The following is a 15,452-nucleotide window of genomic DNA, read 5'->3' on the forward strand; positions in this document are numbered from 1 at the left end:
TTCCGTCCTAAGTGCAGGACTCTGCACTTGTCCTTGTTGAACCTCATCAGATTTCTTTTGGCCCAACCCTCTAATTTGTCTAGGTCCCTCTGTATCCTATCCCTATCCTCCAGCGTATCTACCACTACTCCCAGTTTAGTGTCAACTGCAAACTTTCTAAGGATGCAATCTACGCCATCCACCAGATCATTAATGAAGATATTGAACAAAACTGGCCTCAGCACCGACCCTTGGGGCACTCCGCTTGATACCGGCTGCCAACTAGACATGGAGCCATTGATCACTACCCGTTGAGCCCGATGATCTAGCCAGCTTTCTATCCACCTTACAGTCCTCTTACAAGAAGGCTGGTAACTGGCTGGTTCCTCTTTTCCCCACTCCAGAAGCAGGTGGTGGGCCAGCATTATTTTTAGTGACTGGGCATTGGGTTTATATAATGCACAGCTGTGGAGCTGAGTAAAGTTTAGAGGAGCACAAACAAACATACACAGGCCCATATCTATTTTTCTTGGCATTCCTGATACTGGAAACTCACCCCAACAGACTTATTTTTAAATCTATTAAAAGATCCCCCACATTTCCCCCCTAGACTGATACCTCATATGACATATTTCAGCTAGAAGCACACTTTTCCAGTAGAATTAAAATCCGCTGAAAACCCAGGGTTATGTAACGGAAACAATGAGAGCTCCTTAACTACAATGACCTCAGAGCACTACTATCCCCAAATAAACCATTTCCTTAGCACAGCTCTCCTGACATGGTGGTTAGAAACCATTGAATAAGTTTCATAACAGAAGTGATAATTGAAGAAACAATGAATTCTGAGTTATCAACTAATTCACTATAGCTTCATGAAAAACAAACCACCACTTTTCCCCCCATGGTCAAACGTATGAGCATGTGAATTGTAGTAGCCCAAGAATCTCTATTTTTTTATTTAAACATTAAGTATATGTTAATAGCCTAAATATAACTCAGAAAGTTCATTATTGTCTATTACAGCACCCCCCAGGTTGCTTTAACTTGTGCCAAGGCAAAGGCAGATCAGGAACTGCAAGATTCCCAAATAGCATCCTGCTTTGCTGCATCCAGCACTAAATCTGCTCCAATGAATTAAATTAATCTCTGGTGCTACTGGATTGATTTCAATAATATACAAAAGCTTTTGCTCCAAGAAGAAGCCTTCGGGAGAGTACTTGTATCAATAGGAAGTGAAGACGGAAGTACAAAAAACGAACACTTTAGTAGAGGTAGTGTTTTCATATGCACGGACTTAGTCTTGTGTTTGATATTTTAAATAAGGAAAATACATACAGTAAATCAATCTTTTATTATAGAGATGTATCAAACACGGTTTGAGGTATACCTATGTACACATTAAAGCTGTTAGCTGTTCTGTTCACTGTTAATAAATATTTCATAATTTTTAAGAAGTCCATGTACTTCTGTTCTCCATGCTTCTGTGGTGTTTTTATGCAAATCAAAGGGCATTTCATAATTCTGTTACACTGAATTGCTTGGTTAAGTGAACACTGTCTTCAGCATAAACTTTCATGACAGTATAACTTCCTAGAGCACAGTAGTATAAAAGCTCTTATAAAGAGCAGTACAAAAGAAGTATCATTAAAGCTAGCAATCTGTGTTAACATAACTACACCTATATTAGAAAATAGGCATCCTGTATCAATAGATTTCAGAAAAAAATATTGAGATTGGTTTCTGGGTCATCTTCGGTTTCTGACTCTTCCTTATTCTCTGAAGAGGTGCACACGCCAGGCTCTTTATCTGGTTTTCTTTTTCTTCTGTGAGTGTACACAGAATGAGTCTTCTGTATCATCTCACGAGGTGAGTTACTCATGCTGAGTTCAGTTTTCAAAGCTAACTGTAGGCAGTTGTAAAACCTGGAAAGGAACAAGAACGTATTTATTATGTTTGCTTATGTTCTGCAAACAGAACATTAACACTTCGGCAACACAAAATGTCGCGTATAACGTTTCATATCTAACTAAAATCCAAAGGCAGACCTGATCAGTATTGTGAGGGGGACTCAGGGATACCAGCACATATGTTCTGTGCATGCTCTGTCAGTTGTCTAATCTCTGACCTTCTAGGAATCTAATTGACAGTTATGCCCTATGTATAATGAAAGTTCCATTCATATTGCTGAAAATTACACAACAGATGATCTCAAACACTTTTATGGTTTGCATCACATCTTAATAGCGTCTAATGGTCAATCCTATTCATAATCAGATGCACCATCATCACTCCCATTTGCAATTACTTTAACATCCCTGTGGCAACTACAGCAATTAATTCAGAAAAATATTTTAAAAATATCTAAATATGTTTAACTGTCCTTGGTGCAATTAAGTGTTTTGTCCTGTATCCTTTTGCTCTGTATTTCTTCTGCCCACCCTCTTTTGTTTTTCACAACTGGAAATGAGTAGAAAAGCCAGTACTGTGTAACTAGTCACCAGCAAGTGTTCCACAGACCACAGTTTGGGAACCTTAGACTAAAATTTGTACAGCAACGTTAATGGGTGCATTCTAATTTGAATACTTAGGAAATTATGTGTAAATTCCTGTAGATTAAAATGAGATATTCCTGGCTTCATCAAAAGGTGAATCTCCTGTCCTTAAACATTGTAAAAATCTAATCAAACACAAACTCCACATGAAGATGCAGCTGTGGAAGTTAATATTCTGAGACTAGAACTCAATGTGCTATTCATGCCATATATCTGGAGCAACAATGGGAAGTCCTGTATGGACTTTTTAAAAAGCTCTGTAACAAATCTTCTCTCCACTACCTGATACTGTTGCTTATATATGATTAAACGATCCTCTAGGGTCATCCATAATTTAAAAATACCAAAATCCTCTGAGATCAGATTTTCAATCTGTTTTACTATTATTTTTTGTGGCTAATCTTCCTGGTCTACTGGTTAGCAGACAAATGTTACACTTCTCTGGATTTAGATGTAGTGACATAGGATGCACATGATCTAACAAACCTGTCAATTCTCTTCATGTTTTCTTCCATCTTCCGATTAGCTATCTGTACCAGAAAGTCAACATATTCTTCAGTGACCATCAATTTCCCCATGTGACTTAATGGAACTTCTAAGCAATGAGTACTCCGGACAGCCTAGAGGCACACAGATGTATTCATTTGAATTACATTAGGAGATAATAGCTCTAAAAAGTAGGTGCATTCATTACAGGAAAACCACCTGAAAAGATCTGGTTGTATTTCTTTGTGGGGAGAGTGATATGCCATGTCAGGAAAGTGTCATTTTTAAATTATTATTCAAATCTCCCACATACTTAAAAATGTGCTCATGTTAATAAATAATTGCTAAATTCTATAGCGAAGTAGAAAAATAGTGCATACCATCATAATTTTACCTCTTCTGCCAACTGTAATACCAGAGTTCCTGAATCCAGAATCTATAGCCACCGAGTGCTGTGAAACAAAAACATTTTAAACAGCAGTTCATACATATTTTGTCAGACTGAAAGCTTACTGTGGATTATATTGCAAGTTAAGGTCCCAATTTTGCAAAAGCTTAAAGGGCATAGTCCCAACTGACTGCATTAAGAGCCACAATCACTAGTAAGTGTTTACAGGATCAGATGCTAATACTGTAACAAAATACTTTTAAATTAAATTTCAGTGACAAAGACAGATGGTAGTTTCAGTCTTGACCCATTCCATCAAGACAAAGGGGGAAGTTCATACCTCTTTTGGCACTACATTGTTCCAGTTTAAATAGCGGCTAGTCGAAGCCAATTGTGGGATGGATATGTTCTTAGATGTAGATTCTGCAGAACTCAGCAAAGTTTGTAGAAAGATTTTCTTCCCTATATTAACCAAGGCAGGGTGAAGATGAGGAACAAAATGATCCTGTGCAGGCCTACAAAGCCCCATTTGAAAGGCAGAAGGCCCAGCATTATCCACTTAGCTGAAGTCTGGGAGCAAATGGTCCCAGTCAGTAGCGAACTAATTTCTAAAGAACACTGCCATGGGCCAGGGAAAGCAACACAGATAATTCAGGCTCTCTCTAGCCAGTCTGCCTCAGCTAGAAGACTGAGGTGCATTTAAGTGGTTTTATTTTCTAGAAAGCACAGCAAAATCTGCAGAAAGAATCTTAATCCTTATTTTCTCCATCAACATACTTTTACTACCCCAGTTATTAAACATACATTGCTCCTGAGACTATTTCTAAGTGTTAAAATATTGAGGTGCCAACATTTTTACTTATGCAGCAACAAATGTAAACAAAACAATACAACATTGTTGATCTAATTTTACCAGAAGCTGTGCATCCTGCAACTCTTGACACTGCACATGAAGAATGAATGGTTCAAATTTAAATACAGTGTCACCAGTGGCTTTCTGCAACGCTGTCATCTGGAAAATGCAATGAACATTAATATATTAATACTACAAGGGTGAACTGTTACTATTAACATTTCATAATAAAATAGCTAGTTTGTGAAATGTTTAAAAACACCAGGAATGATTTGGCTCAAACAATCATGTTTGTTATTATTTAATTGCTTTTAACTTCCCATTGCTCATAATGCTGAGGATCTCTGCTGATTTTTAAGTATTAAACTGATTCTCTTGCCATGAATTTCTACTGGACCTCGACTTTAAAAAAAAATATTATTTGCTTCCCTGTTTGATTATTTTGGACATAAGAAAAACCAATGATGTCAGCACAGCATAGAGAGTATTGTTTTACTACAGTCAGCAGAGGAACCTCGAGAGCACAAAATATTACTACTACTCAGTTATAGTTTGTTTTTGATTTCTTACATTATTGGAAATGATCACGGACATGTTGATTCTGAAGCACATTCCTCTTAAACTTGTGGCCTGAACTACTTGACCTTATTTTAATCTAGGTTTCAAAAATGACTCATTATACTACTTCTATGATAATGTTAAAATAAGATAAAATAAAAGGATTTATAAACTGAAATTAAACTCATAAGGCACACCAAGGGGAAAAAATAGATAAACAGTTACATAGCTTTAATACTCTAAAGGATGAATTTCACCCTAAGGTCCCAGTTTTGACTCAGGGCTCTAACTGGAAAATCTTCCTGCAACATTTTTCATGTAGATCACTTGAACTTAGGCAAATATGAACACAGAGCAATTAAAGAGAATTCTGCATAATAACAGTTATAATTTATTATTGTATGCTATGTTTATGTAAAATAAATTTAAGGATTGAAATTATTGGTTTTAGTTTATAAAGGCTGCATTGAAACAGTTACATTATTCATTGCAGTTTACACCACAGTCTACTACTATATAATGTTCTAACTCTTTTGTTCTTATCTAGTGTTCTTATATCTAATTGACTTGCCTCCCCCACATCCCGTGAGCATCTTTAAAGAAAATACTAGTAGCTACCAATTTGCTATACTTATATTTAGGAAAAAAAATTGAATTGCTGCACCATGCTTAATTCTTTTTTGGCTAGCATCCTTCCCCAATGCTTCCTTTAAATTGAAAATATTTCTTTAATCCTTTTTTAAAATTGAGAACTGTGAAAAATTCAACTATTATCTGAAAACATCCACTCAATGTGCAGTGGCAGTCAAAAAAGCGAACAGAATGCTGGGAATAATTAAGAAAGGGATAGATAATAGGACAGAAAATATCATGTTGCCACTATATAAATCCATGGTACGCCCACATCTTGAATACTGTGTGCAGATGTGGTCACCCCATTTCAAAAAAGATATATTGGAATTGGAAAAGGTTCAGAAAAGGGCATCAAAAATGATTAGGGGTATGGAACGGCTTCCGTATGAGGAGAGATTAATAAGACTGGGACTTTTCAGCTTGGAAAAGAGACGGCTAAGGGGAGATATGACTGAGGTCTATAAAATCATGACTGGTGTAGAGAAAGTAGATAAGGAAGTGTTGTTTACTACTTCTCATAACACAAGAACTAGGGGGTCACCAAATTAAATTAATAGGCAGCAGGTTTAAAACAAATAAAAGGAAATATTTCTTCACACAGCGCACAGTCAACCTGTGGAACTACTTGCCGGAGGATGTTGTGAAGGCCAAGACCATAACAGGGTTCAAAAAAGAACTAGATAAATTCATGGAAGATAGGTCCATCAATGGCTATTTGCCAGGATGGGCAGGAATGGCGTCCCTAGCCTCTGTTTGCCAGAAGCTGGGAATGAGCGACAGGGGATGGATCACTTGATGATTACCTGTTCTGTTCATTCCCTCTGGGGCACCTGGCACTGGCCACTGTCGGAAGACAGGATACTGGGCTAGATGGACCTTTGGTCTGACCCAGCAGGGCCATTCTTATGTTCTTATTAGTTTAAGATACCAGTAATAGTGGTGTAAAATAAAACTGCCGAGGAGCCTATCTTCCCCTGTAGACTATTGTACAAGATTTAGATGTTCTTGTGTAGCGTTCTCTTTCTGTAACGATCCTTGTTATTAAGGTATCAATCTTACAAATGTAGGTGCTTAAAGTTAGGCCCCTAAATAAATGGCCTCCTTTTTAGATGTGCTAAGCACCCACTGCTACTAGTGGAGCCAATGGGAACAGGAGATACTCAACAATTCTTAAAAACCAGATGCCATAGGCCCTGATCCTGCATTATGCAGCATACAGGTTACCTGCTGTGTCTGCATAGCCCCACTGGCTTCAAATGGGCACAGCAGTCTGCCCATGCACTGGGCTTACGTATGGATTTTTCAGTGTCTGAAAAATTTTAAGTATTATAACAGAATTTAATATTGACTGTGATCAGACTAAGTGATGTTGGTGGGTGTACTTTTTTAAAGGGTTTCTGTTTCACTGACAAGGCTAAGTAATTTAGCAGACACTCTAGGGACAGTTTTTTCAGTGACAGTAAATGGGCAAGAAAGTCATACTGACTAAAATGGTCTGTGTATGTTAGTATGCCCCAAGGCCGCAGTGACTTACTTTGCCTGTTGCACCGAAATGCTTACTAAATGAAATAATTGTGACCAAAGGATTTTACCTTATTGCTTCTAGACCACCAATTTCCTGTAAAAGGCTCAGAATTTAATAAGAAAATACTGAAAGTAATTTCCTATTAAGCCTACAAAGTCTGAGGCCCAGCCCAGTCCCCAATGGAGTCAATGGCAAAACCCCCAGTGGGAGCTGGATCGGACCCTTAGTCAGTAAACAGCGAAAGCATAACTGCTGTAACTAATTAATAAAAAATGACTATCACTGATAAGATATGCGAGTGACAAAGAAAGAAGTTCCCTTATTTCAAATACACTAATGTTTAATAAAGAATTATATAGAAAAGTTTTGCCATGTGTTGATTTAATGACCATGGACAGCATGCTCACTGTCTCATGGAACACTACGGAGTCCCTGCTACAAGAAACTTGCATTCTAAGGCTCTGAACCTACAGATGCTTGTGGGTGGATCCTTTTGTGTGCACAGATATCCATGGACTCTAACGGGAATCTGTGAGGGTGCAAGAGTCTTCCTATGAAGATTTTACAGTAGTCAAACAGCAGTCCTATAAATGAGGAATATAACTACTAATATTCCTCTGTATATTCTTCAAAGAATAGGGTTGACAAATCAATGTAGGTTGACTTTCACAGTCCATTAGGAAAAACTGTACACCACTTTGACATTGTTATATAATACGTTGCGCAATTTTAAAATATTACTTTTTAATGGTTTTCTTCTTGTTGAATAAGACCCAGAAATCTTTTGTGAAGGGATGTTTTATAAACAAAAAAAACCCTACACCTTTCCTCAAAGGATCTTAAAGATAGCTATAAAAATTAATTACTCCTCAAATTTCCTATTCCCATTTTAAAGTGGTAGATACACATCGAGGCACAATGGGGTTAAGTAGCTTGCCTGCTGAAAACTCAACACAAAATTCAGGAGTTCTGACTTCCAGTCCAATTTTCCACACTTTATGTTTGTATTCTATGAAAATATAACAATTTTAAAAGTAGTCCGGTAAAGATTTCTCACACCTTTAATGGATGCATGAACATTTTTACCGTATCTACCAACTAGAAGTCAATACAAAAATTGAGACGGTTCCCATTAGCAAGAGCCAATGGCAATACCCTAGTAAGCTCAGACCCCACTCCTACTAGATGGCAAATCAGAGGCTGCTGAGATTTATATGAAGGTGATATCAAGTAAACTAAGAAAAAATAAGATAGAGGAGCTTTTTTAAGTTTAAATGTATGTATATTATTGTTATGCAGTCTTTACAGTTTTTTTTTTTTTAACAGAATAACTAGTTTCATTGTATGGGGTACAATGTAAAGAGGAGCATTTAGAGAGCAAAAGACAGTTTTGGAAGCACAAAGTAGTTCATAAATATTCAAACTGTTCAACAGTGTCTTAAACTGATTTGATTTTAGGTTTCAAAACATTTTTTAGGATATAATTTTAATTTAAAAAACTGCATAAGAAAGTCATTGTCTTTTTGCATTTGTTCAGATTTGTAGTTGTAAGCTATGGCTGTTTCAATCTTAAAATGAAAGTTGTTAAAATTAAATCATAATGGAGTTTCTGCTGCATACAAAATAACAAATATGCTTTTTCGGAAAGCATGTCTGCCTTTTAATGAAGAGGACAGAGGTCCATTTGTGTTTGCTTCCTTATCTGCTCCCCCGGATAATTAATCATGCATGACAGAATATCCACAGCTCAGAATATTTAACTCTTGCAAGGATTAGCAAGGGTAACAAGATTATTATATGGATAACATGAATATCTAGTTACCATAAATAATGACAAATTGTAAGGGACATTAAACTTCATGCTTCAGACAATCTCTGACTATTAGAAAGTAGGATAAAACTTAATGCAGGAGGCAGATTATCCTGCATCTGCATACCTTCCTCTGTCGCATCTGATGCTGGCCACTATCTGAGATAGGATACTGACTAGACATACCTTAGTTATGATTCAGTCTGGCAATTCCTCTGTTCCTATTAGAGGGAAGTTTTGTTTCATTGCTACCATTAATTCAATTCAAACTGCTAGTGACAAAGTCATTACCATCTGAAGACTGTCTGGTCTATGGAAAGTGAGTTTATGGTGTCAGACTAGTTCCTACTGGAGGTGTCTACATCAGTCACTCTACAGCTGACATCTATGTTGCTTGCCTCAGTGGAGACAGCCAGAATTAAATGAATGGTCATGGATGCAAAAATACATTCTTACCACAGAAGTGATCCTTCAATACAGAATTGAGACACACTTGCCAGAAACTTGACTGTACTTATTCTATGGATAAGGAAAGGGCTTCACAAGCACTAAATTAATATTTTTAGGAGGAAAAAAGCTGATGCAGAATCAGCACAAAATGCTGGTCTTGTGCAAACCATGCAAAATGTCTAACTAAAAACCACTGAAAGTGGTGGATTTTATAACCTGCTGACATTGTACTCTAGTTCATTATTTTAAGAAGGAGACAAAATTTTGACACTAGCCCTGTTTATATTGAGCCATATTACCGACTTAAACCATGCTCTTGCTAGAAAGGTGCTAACAATGTTGCCAGCTAACGTAGACAGAATTTTATCCTAATAACAAAACTGTGCTCTTAAATGAACATAATCATTCTACTAATATGAAGAAAAAATGTAAATTCTTTCCTAGTTTCTATTTGAAATTGTGTTTTTTGGATGGTTGGGATGAGGAGAGGGTAAGTACTTATGCATAAATGTTGTACATTATTCACATCTTACCACATCCTCTTTTGCACAGAGTTGATGCGTTACCATGAGCCAAGAACAGTTTTTCTTCTGTACCTCATAGCCATTGAAACCCTAATGAAAAACAAATTATTAAAATAGCACTACAGTTATAAAAACAAATGTCCTTTGCATTCTTGGCTTGGGACACAAGGATTTACAGAAATATTCTCTGATCAATAACCATAACTATATCAACAATCTCAATGTTATTTATTTATATAACTTTCATGTGATTTTTTTTTTAAACTATCAAATCTAGGTAGGTATTTACACCACCTAGATAACAGTAGCTAAGCAGGTAGTTTAATTTAATCCTGAATATTAATGGAAAAGTGTTCTGATTTCACCCACATTCAGCTGTAGCAATGTGATCTAGTATTTGCAGAAAAAAACCACAAAGATGCGAATTCAAGATCTTTGAAAGAACTTTTGTGGTGTCGCACTGATTAATATGAAAAATTCAATTAGATGTATCTAAACATGAACCTCATGATGGGAAGCAACAAAATACAATCATATATGCTTTCCCCATACCACCTTACACTGGGAATGTTCTCTATTAAAATTTATTTACCGTACATTTTGGAGTTTGAGTTATGCACACAACTAATCTAAGGACCTGTTTATAGTGGGAATATTTGTACTGATGCAGCTACACCACTGCAAAACTGCAGATGTGCTGCACTGGTGTATTATGGGATCTTAAAATTCTACATCTCTAACATTTAAATAAGGAACTAGCATGTTCTTCTGTGTAATCTAATCTGCACTTTGCATATAAAACTTGTGGTTTTGATAAATTTGTGGAGAGTGCATGATGAAAATTAAGTCCATGAAAAATCATGTAGTATAATTTGTTAAAGGAGATTGGTTGTAATTATCATTACTACAAATCAGTGTGTCAAGACTTAACAATCAGTTGCTTGGGAATGGCTAAAGAATATTAGGATCTGGATAGAACTGCCAATTTAAAACTTTGTCCTCTGGGAGAAACACTCTGACTACACTATATTTTTGGTGTTGCTCAGATCCCAAAATGATAGTTGGTTGCCAGATTAAAACTCTAGACAGATCATGTGATTCAAATGTCAGATGCTGGTGCTGTGTCAATTCTACTTTTATTTTGGTATACTTTAGTGTTCTGTGCTCTTAGTTTACATCACATAAACAACAACAATGAAAATGAGATCATCATATGAAACTGAGCAAGGACTGATGCCAAGTCTTCCTACAGCATAAGGTGGAGGGAGAAATGAACCACATGCTTTCAGTAAACTTCTCTTCTACGCTAGTGCTGCTATAAACACCATGGTGAATTTGCTATAAACACCAAAAACTTTAACTGTAATATTCCAAAAACTATTCATAAGCTGGATAAGAGACAAAGGTGGGGTGGGACAGGATATAACATCTCCATGTAGCTGCAGAACAGAAAAGACTACAGCACGCACGTAACTAGGGATAACCTGGGCCAGGACTTGTGGGTTGTAAGGGCCATGCCTCCTGCACGGGGGCAGTTGAGCTTGGGGTGTGTGTGGGGGGGGGTTATTATGGGGTGGGTTTCTGGCCCTGTGACCTCACGGGAGCCCCAGCTCGAGAACAATGGGCGCCAGAAGGGAATCCCAGCGCTGCACAGGTGACGGAGGGTCCCCAGGAGGCGCAGCGCGGAGCCTGCTGGGCAGCGCTGACAGCGCGGGCGCTTCAAAGTGGGGGGGTTGTCTCCGGAGCGGAGCCGCGCTCGGCGCTGTCTCTCCACCATGACACCCCCCCTTTCCTCAGACCACTGCCAGCGCTGCCGGGGAGCCACTCGCCCCACGCGGGCTTGAGGGGGAGGCGGCCCCGGGGGTGTGGTGGGGTCTGTGGTGCGGCCCCGGGCCCGAGGGAGGGCAGCCGGACTCACTCGGGCGGGGGCCTGCGCGAGCAGGAGGCGGCCGGCGCAGGAGCTGGTGGTGCAGAATCGCTCCTGCCCGTTGAGGAGCTGCACTAGCTCCGCGATGGCCTCGTCCACGCTGCCCTTCCTGCTCTCGTCCGCCCGGGCCAGGCGCTGCTCCTTCCAGCGCCGGAAGGCGGCCATGGGTTCGCGGGGACGGAGAGCCGGGCCGGGACCGGCAAGCGGGCGAGCCCCAGGCTGCACAGCCGCCCTATTGGCTGATGGTGGCCGGGTTGGGCCAAACCTGCCGGCCCGGCTGCAAAGCGCGCCGGGCACTTCCGGGCTGGGGGAGGGGCTCTGTGTGCCGTATCGCCGAGTAGAAGCCGGAAGAGGCGGGCTGGATGGGGGAGGGTCTAACGGCCCTGGGGATGGGCGGGGCGCTGGTGCTGAGCGGGCGGAGCTGCTGCTACCTGAGGAGGTCGGACCGCGGGAGGTGAGGCGGCCTCGCGGCTGGGGGGTTACGCCGTTAGCCGCGGGAGCAGGGAGTGGTTGCAGGGCGGCTAGAGGGCCCGGAACTGAGGGGGGCCTGAGGGCAGGGCCGGTTCCGAGCGGGAGGGCGCGGAGACCCGCCGGCTCTGGGGAGCCCCAGGGAGACCCCTGCTCCTGCGCCCCCGGGGCCTCGCTCCCTGTGTCCCGTGTCCGGGCTGAGGCCGCTTGGCTGGAAACGGGCTAACCCGCTCCTCGGTAGCGGGCAGATCCCGGGCAGTGCCTCATGGCGCTGCCATCAGCCCGGGGCACGGGCGGCTCCCCTCGCTCTTCCCTCCCTGCGCGCGTCCTGTCCGCACACCCCTGGCTGTCGGGGGCGGCGGCCCGACGCGGAGCTCAGAGCCGGGATCCCCGGGACGCCGTTCCCGTGTTCGGGCTGGTGTTCGAAACGGCGACAGCCTCCTGAGCCCTGCGTTGGAGCAATGGCAGGAAACCTTGGGGGGAAACAGTTGTGTAACGTGGCCCGGGGGGTGAGCAGACCAAGTTATCGGATCTAGCGCTTTGGGCTCTAGTATCGGCTCCATGGGCAAATCCCGTAGACAGAATTTGAGTGCTTAAAATTAGGCACTGGAATGTGGGTTTAGACACCAAAATGAAATTATGAAAAGGCTTTGAAACTAACCCACCACTCCAATATGAGATAGGAATTGATACCATTTTACAACTGGAGAAACTGAGGCACAAAGGTGTTAGGGTCAGAACCTTCTAATGTAAGCACTTACTTTGCAGCCTAAAGGAGTGGCATTTAAATTCACTGTAACTCCTTACTTTTATAATATTTAAAATGACTATCATTTAAAATCCATTTTGCTGGAACTGCCTCAGGGAGGACAACTGTACAATTCGAGAACCAGTTTTCTAGAAGGACTTAATATCTTAATATGAGGATCCAATCCTTCTGAAAACCCTATAGGTGGTTTTAGGGACAACAGCTTATATGTTATCAGGTGTTACTGGAGACAGTCTTGATTCTTTTAATTGGGAGACAGTACTTTAGCAGGTTTAGAAAACCTACAAATATTTTATGGAATATGAAATGCCCATGATTTTGGAATTGGGATGTTTGGATCTGAAACAATAAGCCAGTTTGGAATGATGCTTAATAATATACAGGGACACCATTTAGTTGTTTGAGTGTGGTGTTTCTGAAGCCAAACCTAGTTTCCAATGTAGGACTGAAAATTAGACAGGAGTAATTCTGAACCTTGCACCTGGAAATGAACTTTGGTTTGAAAGTATAACAAATACACTTTCAACAGGGTATAAATAAATCTGTTTACAGTCTTGGAGCCCTATATTTCCATCTCCCTTATGTGGAGACCCCTGTTATTCAATTGGAACTTTTAGGCTCTAGGCTGCAAGTGAAATTGCAGTTATGGTTAAGAGTATATGTGTAAAATTTCTACACAGAAAATATAAAATGTGTAGTGTTCTCACAGTGTGCGGAAGAGACATTTAATGAGCACACAGGTAATATTTTAAGAACTCTGTGACGTCTGCTAGGGAACTCACTGCAGATTTAATTTATCTGGGAAAGTGTAAATAGGCACTATAGAAAATCCTTAAATTTGGGTTTGTCTACATATGAAAATTATTCCAGATTAAGGTAGGCTGTGAATTTAAAGCCCAATAGCTATTCCTGAATAACATTATGTTTTGGTGTGGCTTAATCCAGTTCCAAAGAGGATTAAGCTAAATTGGAAAAAGGCATTCTTATTCTGGCATAACTACTGCATGTATAGATAAACCCTGAGACGAGAGAGCGCTAATGAGAATTAGAAGTTCTCAGAGGGGTAGCCGTGTTAGTCTGGATCTGTAAAAAGCAACAAAGAGTCCTGTGGCACCTTAAAGACTAACAGATGTATTGGAGCATAAGCTTTCGTGGGTGAATGCCCACTTCGTCAGATGCATGTGACCCACGAAAGCTTATGTTCCAATACATCTGTTAGTCTTTAAGGTGCCACAGGACACTCTGTTGCTTTTTAGACGTTCTCAGACTCCCAAACTGATAAATGCATTTTGCAGTGCCTATGGAAGCAAAACAGGGTCTCCAATGTCCTGGACTATGCTTTCAAATAAAAAATAAAATAACTTGCAAATGTCTTTTATTCACGTTCATACTTTTAGGTTTAGAGGATTAAAAGGCATAAAGAGGAGCTTGTGATTCAAGAAAATATAGTAGAACCTCAGAGTTATGAACACCAACCAGAGTTACGAGCTGACAGGTCAATCATGTACATACCTCATGTGGAACTGGAAGTACCCAGTCAGGCAGCAGAGACAAAACAAACAAATACTTGTACAGTATAGTACTATGTTAAACATAATATTCTAAAAAAAGGGAAAATTAAAAAAAAAAGTTTGACAAGGTAAGGAAACTGTTTCTGTGCTTATTTCATTTAAATTAAGATACAGTAGTTAAAAGCAGCATTTTTCTTATGCACTGTAAAGTTTCAATGCTGTATTAAGTCAATGTTCAGTTGTAAAGTTATTTCGAAAGAAGAACCATAATGTTTTGTTCAGAGTTATGAACAACCTTCATTCCCGAGGTGTTTGTAACTGAGGTTCTAGTGCAGGGATTGGCAACGTTTGGCACGCCGCCTGCCAGGGTAAGTCCCCTGGCTGGCTGGGCCGGTTTGTTTACCTGCCGCGTCTGCAGGTTCGGCTGATTGCAGCTCCCACTAGCTGTGGTTCGCTGCTCCAGGCCAATGGGGGCTGCGGGAAGCAGCGGCCACCACTTCCCTGGGCCCACACGGCTTCCTGCAGCCCCCATTGGCCTGGAGAGGCAAACTGCGGCCAGTGGGAGCTGCGATCGGCCGAACCTGCGGACACGGCAGGTAAACAAACTGGCCCGGCCGCCAGGGGGCTAAAGGTTGCCGATCCCTGTTCTAGTGTATCTGTCTTGAACTACTACATTTAGCTTCTGTTTTATCACCAGAGTTTGTGTGTGTGACCCCCTGCCCTAACCGCCCCCCACCCCCAGGATCCCATCCTCTGTCCAACTCCTCCCTGTCCCCTGACTGCCCCAAGCCCTATCCACACCGTGCCCTTTGACAGCCCCCTCGGGACTCCAACGCCTATCCAACTGATCCCTGTCCCCTGACTGCCCCCCAGAACCTCCTGCCCCTTATTCAACTCCGCTCCCCACCCCCTTACCATTGCCGCTGAGAGCACCAGGACTGGCAGCCGTAAGTAGTACACGGTAAGTAGCACATTCCTACGGGGAGCAATTTAATACACTACACCTCACTTAACGT

The 15,452-nt window shown here is 40.9% G+C and overlaps 2 protein-coding genes across 2 annotated transcripts in view; one reads left to right on the forward strand and one right to left on the reverse strand.

Annotated features, from left to right (window-relative positions):
• Nucleotides 1–1,593: 1,593 nt before the first annotated feature.
• On the reverse strand, nt 1,594–11,886 carry LOC113407484 (tRNA wybutosine-synthesizing protein 3 homolog). Its single transcript, XM_026656062.2, has 6 exons — nt 11,680–11,886; nt 9,771–9,851; nt 4,322–4,420; nt 3,401–3,472; nt 3,021–3,154; nt 1,594–1,904 (listed from the first exon to the last, which is right to left on the reverse strand). Exons 1-6 carry the CDS (start codon nt 11,851–11,853, stop codon nt 1,697–1,699), a joined length of 768 nt encoding a protein of 255 aa, XP_026511847.1. The 5' UTR covers nt 11,854–11,886; the 3' UTR covers nt 1,594–1,696.
• A 185-nt stretch (nt 11,887–12,071) lies between these two features.
• The window catches only part of LOC112107614 (quinone oxidoreductase), a 19,503-nt gene continuing 16,122 nt past the window's right edge, over nt 12,072–15,452 (forward strand). Inside the window, exon 1 of the mRNA XM_024201393.1 lies at nt 12,072–12,142. The gene's annotated coding sequence lies outside the window, so the exon portion shown is untranslated. The remainder of the gene's footprint in view (nt 12,143–15,452) is intronic.

The sequence above is a fragment of the Terrapene carolina genome, unplaced genomic scaffold (assembly GCF_002925995.2).
Source record: "Terrapene carolina triunguis isolate 2854851 unplaced genomic scaffold, T_m_triunguis-2.0 Scaffold211, whole genome shotgun sequence".
In the NCBI taxonomy this organism is placed as follows: domain Eukaryota; kingdom Metazoa; phylum Chordata; order Testudines; family Emydidae; genus Terrapene; species Terrapene triunguis.

What these genes read in the sequence shown, in the direction of transcription:
- LOC113407484 (XM_026656062.2), bottom strand. Translation starts at nt 11,853, where the DNA reads ATGGCCGCCTTCCGGCGCTGGAAGGAGCAGCGCCTGGCCCGGGCGGAC. An exon ending in TCGCGCAGGCCCCCGCCCGA is followed by an intron (nt 9,852 to 11,679) that starts GTGAGTCCGGCT and finishes GTTTTTCATTAG; the next exon opens with GGTTTCAATGGCTATGAGGT. An exon ending in TGCAGGATGCACAGCTTCTG is followed by an intron (nt 3,473 to 4,321) that starts GTAAAATTAGAT and finishes TTTGTTTCACAG; the next exon opens with CACTCGGTGGCTATAGATTC.